General features: G+C 34.7%; 1 protein-coding gene across 1 annotated transcript; it reads left to right on the top strand.

The window, feature by feature from the left end:
* The first annotated feature begins 3,130 nt into the window (after nt 1-3,130).
* Nucleotides 3,131-5,685, top strand: LOC105118995 (probable aldo-keto reductase 2). Its single transcript, XM_011017079.1, has 4 exons — nt 3,131-3,647; nt 3,995-4,167; nt 4,285-4,387; nt 5,195-5,685. The coding sequence occupies exons 1-4, from the start codon at nt 3,231-3,233 to the stop codon at nt 5,531-5,533; spliced, it is 1,032 nt and encodes a 343-aa protein (XP_011015381.1). The 5' UTR covers nt 3,131-3,230; the 3' UTR covers nt 5,534-5,685.
* Nucleotides 5,686-5,719: the final 34 nt, after the last annotated feature.

Raw genomic sequence — 5,719 nt, 5'->3', positions numbered from 1 at the left:
TTAGATCCAAATCTAGACCTAAACCAAACAAATTCCAAATGGTTTGAAATTTGATATTTAGATCGAATTCACCCCAAAAACCCAAAATATCAAGTTTTATATTGTGTGATTTCACCCTACAAGAATATTAATTTTGACATAATTATAATATGGTGTTGATAAGTATGAGCAACAAAAGCGAAACAAACCCCTTTGTCCTATATTACATTTTTTTTTTTTTATTCACTTAAAAAGAAATTTTGGACAGAAAGAATAATATGACACCTTATTTTTTTAATCTCAAAAGACTCAATTTAATGCAACTAATCAAGAATAACGTAGGAAGAAGACAATATGACCGAAAGTTAATTTGAAACAAGATTAAACCCGAAACAAAGATAACGCAAAGAAAAATTGACATGGAAGATAAAAACAAAAATACAAGAAATGAAAGGATATAACCTGACTAATGAAGTTAAGCTTTAATACCAAATAATGCGAACCTCTTGACCATGCAGTCAAGTAACCCATATGCAAAGACAGCAATACCCGGAAAGCCAAGTAAATCAGGTTTGATAGCAGTGTGATATAAATATAACTTATACTTAGGCACTAGTATTACTAAAAATAGCAACCTTACCTACTATATTGATTCACAAATAACAAGTATAAGAATGATGCCATGAAGTCTATATAAAATTTTAGACTGATCAAATGATCAGATTGAGAATTATAATTGTTACCGTGAAATTGGACAGTTGCATATTTTACATCAGAATCCAAATCTGATTGTTTTTTCGTTGCCCAAATTGTATCACTATAAAAAGGGAAAGATAATTTTTCTTCAATTTTTTCCTAAATTGAAACCTTACCCATTACTTATTCATCCAATTAACCACTAATTTCTCATCAAATCAATAATCATCCCATCACAACAACACAATGTTTTTCTAATTATACTTTAGGTCTTAAACTTTTCACAATCATAAAAACACAATAAAAATTTAGTTTGAGAGGGTATATTACCTTAAAAAAAAGATGAAAATGAAAGATTAGAGCTTGGATGACACCCACAAAATCACTTCTCTTTCTCCTTTTTTTCTTTTTTGAAATTGTATCCCCTAATAAGAAAAACTTGATTTTTCTTTCATTTTTCCTGCCTTAACCTCTCCTAATCCTGCTTTAACCTTATAATCTACCTCTTTTTGTGATTTTACGGTGGATTTTTTTAAGTTTCCACTTAAAATTTCCTCTTCTTTCTCTCTTCTCTTGAGATTGGCCAAAAGTGTTAAAAAAATAAACACTATTTATGTATTTATAGGTCCCTTAAATTTGTTGTTACCATCCTGTCCTTTAGTTCTTTATTTGGATAAGTTTTCTTTTTACCCAGGTTTATTTCCATGGCTTACTCGTGAACTTTACCATTTCCAAATATTCTTATATCAAAAATATTATTTTCCTAATTTATTTCACATTATTACACACATGTATATTTTATTTTAATTTAACCCTATTTAATTTCCCATGTTAAATCTCCAGTTGATGCCAAAATCCTACTAGGGTTTACACAAATGGTTCCAAGAATATTTATAGCCCTCAAACTATTTTATTTTGTTAAAGGGGTGGAGAGTCATATCCTTTTGAAAACATAGGTGAGAAGAAAACATCTCTTACATATTAATATTGATGGAAATGACCCTTACATTAACATTAATATTGATGAAAATATGATGGATTCGTAGTAGATTTTGGCACCATTTGGGAATGCGATGTCCCCAAAAAATCATTTTTGCCTTTTTTTTTGTATTTTAGATCGTTTTAATGCTCTTATTTCTAAAATAATTTTTTTAAAAAATATAAAAACATCATTTTGATGAATTTTAATATAAAAAACATTTTGAAAAATAATAGCAACCATACTCCCAAACAAACCCAAAGTATATTGAACACAACATTAATGTTAATGTGAATAACTGTTAATCAACATTAATGATGATTAGAACAAGACAAGCTTTTGGAAGACTTCTACGTGATGAGGAGTGTAGAGAGATAACTATTCTAAATTCTTGTTATTTTATATTAAGGACTATAATATAGCCTTGTGACCTGGGATGAGGCTTATAAAGATTTTCAATTCCGGGTATATTTAGACCTGGAATGATATTAAAGTCGAAGTTTTTAGGTCGGATATTTTGCCGCACCTATACACACTCAAGCTTAGCATGTGGATGAAATCAAGGATATTAGGTCAGGTATCTTGTTAGACCCACATATACTTGGGTTTAACACAGCTGAACTAAAAGTTGTTAGGTTTGATGTTTTACCAAGTTTGCAAGTACTTAGGCTCAGTGTGTAACTAAGCTAAAAAATATTGGGTTTGACATCTTGTCAGACCCTAATACTTGAGCTTAACGCGTATCTAAATCTAAGGGTATTGTGTTTGGTGTCTTACCAGACTCTTATATATTTGAGCTTAGCACACAGATAAGTATAAAAAAATTGGGTGTGATATCTCGCCGGACCTATATATATATAAACTCAGCACGCAGTTGAAATATTAAGTTTATCTTATTAGATCATGTTCATTTAAGCTCAAAATGTAACTTAATCCAATAAACATTAGATTTGAAAGCAAATTATACTCATGTTATCCATACTTGACATTCTATCAAGCCAAGTATGATGGGTTAGAATCCTGTTTCAGCTCCTTTTCATGATGTTCTTTTGAAACAAATGAATAGTTAAAGGGTTATTTTTTCTTCACCCACTACAATTGTGAGGGCTTCTTTCACTCTGCCCAGAGGTGGCTTTTTTACAATCCTTTCGACTTCAAAAATCTTCTTCCACTGTATTGTGAGTGCATCTGTCTAAGTTGGTGGCTCCCACTTGAAATGCATCCATCAAGTGAACGGCTGCTCTTATCATGGATCGTTAGCTGAAACATCAATTTCAGTTCCTGCGATAATACCAAGCTGAATTTGTTTATTGATAAAATAGATCATGATATAAGAATGTTCAAAATATTATTTTAATATATTTTTAATATAAAAAACATTTAAAAAATAATAAATCAAATTGTCAAACAATCCTGTGCTATTTCCCGTACGTAGGTGCTTACGTTAGAAATTATTCTTCGATGACCATATGGTCTAGTCCGCGCGCCCGCACTCACTTCCTCTATTTGTGGCGGTTTCGTTTCAACTGCTTCGCCATTGTCTCAATAAACAAAAGAGTTCTTAAGAACAAGAGAGATGGCAACAGTGAAAAGGATCAAGCTGGGTTCACAGGGTCTTGAAGTATCAGCACAGGGACTTGGATGCATGGGCATGTCTGCCTTCTACGGCCCTCCAAAGCCTGAATCGGACATGATCGCCCTCATCCACCATGCTGTCAACACCGGGGTCACTCTACTTGACACCTCCGATGTCTATGGACCCCACACCAACGAAATCCTTCTGGGCAAGGCCTTGAAGGCAGGAATATTACGAGAGAGAGTTGAATTAGCCACCAAATTTGGCGTCAACTTTAAGGACGGCAATGCGGAGGTTCGAGGGGATCCTGCTTATGTGAGAGCTGCTTGCGAGGCCAGCTTGAAACGCCTTCAACTTGACTGTATTGATCTTTATTACCAACATCGCATTGATACCAGCGTTCCTATTGAAGCTACGGTATTTCTGTTTAATAGTTTTTATTTCTAAATATTGTTCTGATTAATCTTGATCGTTCGATGGCCATGATCATATTTAGAGAATTTGGCTTTTACTTGATACGTTTTCCAGAATCTGTAACAGGCATATCCAAAAATCCAAAAAATTCAGCATAAGCCCACTAAGATTATAGATTAGACATGGTACTGATGATACCGTCATGTTTAATATGTGAATTGACATCTTGCAGTGGTCTCTTTCGTAGTCGGATGCCGACATTGCTACTAGTGCTATTAGTGGGTACTGTCTCTGCATTCTAGCTGAAAAATGTCTTGCAGTTGTGCACTCATAATTCTTTTCTTGGCTAGATGGGGGAACTCAAGAAACTAGTTGAAGAAGGTAAAATAAAGTATATAGGTCTGTCTGAGGCCTCTGCTTCAACAATCAGAAGAGCTCACGCTGTTCATCCGATAACAGCCGTGCAATTGGAGTGGTCACTGTGGTCAAGAGATGTGGAGGAAGAGATTGTTCCTACCTGCAGGTGAGGCATTGATGAGAAAAACTAATTTCCTTTGAAGATCAAAATAACCGAAACTTTAGGCTGTTTATGGGATGCCTTAGATATCCAGATTGTGATCTTATCATTCTAATGGTTCAGAGATCTTGGCATTGGGATTGTTGCTTACAGTCCTCTAGGACGGGGATTCTTTTCCACTGGGCCTAAGTTGGTTGAGAGCTTCTCTGAGGGTGATTACAGAAAGGCAGGTTCTCTTCTTTTTTAATATAGAGTTTGTGATCAATATAAGACATGCCCAGAACACAAGCATAATCTTTTACGGTTTGTAAAGGATGCCACAAATCACATCTCCTTCTTCACGAGTGACGCGTACTAGAGAATAATATAGTATTAGAGAATAATATAAAACTATTATTGAAACCTATCTAAGCCTTGAAAAATAGTCTCTTCTATCTTACAGAGTGGTTTGGTGGTTTAAACTCCATAGAAGGAACTTGTACAAAGTAAAAGTTTAGCTTTGAGATCATTATATTTTACCTAGCAGTTCTTTCACATTTGCATTATTCCTAAAAATATGCTATACATTTGGACTGCTTAAAGATTCAATAAAATAAAACACAGATTTACAGGATCTCCTTGTATTAGACATGTGGCTTTATTTGTCCCATGTCCAACCAAAAAATTCTGTTTTGCTTATATCTTTTGATTACTCCGTTATGCACTAAAAGAGGACAAGCAAGAGGAACACAAACTCATGGATAGCTGACATCCTTTCTCTGATAGTCAATCTTCAGTATTTTTGGCTTCCTAAAATCTGCTCACTCGCCTTGTAGCTTGGAAATTTGGCATGTTTGTACCCATAAAACCTGCGTAGTATACAATATGATGATAATTAGCATTTTGTGCTGGAAATATTTTGCTATGGCAAAGTTGGTCCTAATTTCAAACATTGAGGAAGGACATGTTACAAGTACCTATGGAATAATGCTATGCATAAACCGCCCATCTATGATGCTTTCTTGTTAATGAGTTGTTTTTTCAATTGTTTCAGGATATGTCTAGGTTCCGACCTGAAAATCTGGACCATAATAGACATTTATTTGAGCGGGTTAATGAAATCGCAGCAAGGAAACAATGCACTCCATCGCAGCTGGCTTTGGCCTGGTTACACCATCAGGGTGATGATGTATGTCCTATTCCTGGAACCACCAAGATCGAAAACTTCAACCTGAATGTTGGAGCTCTGTCTGTAAGACTAACACTAGAAGAAATGGCTGAACTCGAATCAATCGCTTCTTCAAATGCTGTAAGGGGAGATAGGTCTGACGATGGCTTCTCTACGTTCAAGGATTCAGATACTCCACCTCTTTCATCATGGAAAGCTGTATAGAAGGCATGCTGCCATGTCATGTTGTCTTGCTGCTAGCTACTCTTGGATTTCAGCTGCCTTTGAAGTTTTTGAAAATTGTATGTACCCTCTCTGAACTTCTGAAGAGAATAAATGGTCCTGTAATCTAATATTATAGTATATTATGTATTAAAGACTTGTGAATAAATGGTCCTGTAATCTAATATT

Source organism: Populus euphratica, unplaced genomic scaffold, assembly GCF_000495115.2.
Source record: "Populus euphratica unplaced genomic scaffold, PopEup_1.0 scaffold2397.1, whole genome shotgun sequence".
Classification (NCBI taxonomy): Eukaryota; Viridiplantae; Streptophyta; class Magnoliopsida; order Malpighiales; family Salicaceae; genus Populus; species Populus euphratica.
The sequence above is the reverse complement of the archived record's forward strand: the minus strand, read 5'-3'. Positions and strand labels throughout refer to the sequence as shown.

What these genes read in the sequence shown, in the direction of transcription:
- LOC105118995 (XM_011017079.1), top strand. Translation starts at nt 3,231, where the DNA reads ATGGCAACAGTGAAAAGGATCAAGCTGGGTTCACAGGGTCTTGAAGTA. An exon ending in GCGTTCCTATTGAAGCTACG is followed by an intron (nt 3,648 to 3,994) that starts GTATTTCTGTTT and finishes TTTCTTGGCTAG; the next exon opens with ATGGGGGAACTCAAGAAACT. An exon ending in GAGATTGTTCCTACCTGCAG is followed by an intron (nt 4,168 to 4,284) that starts GTGAGGCATTGA and finishes CTAATGGTTCAG; the next exon opens with AGATCTTGGCATTGGGATTG.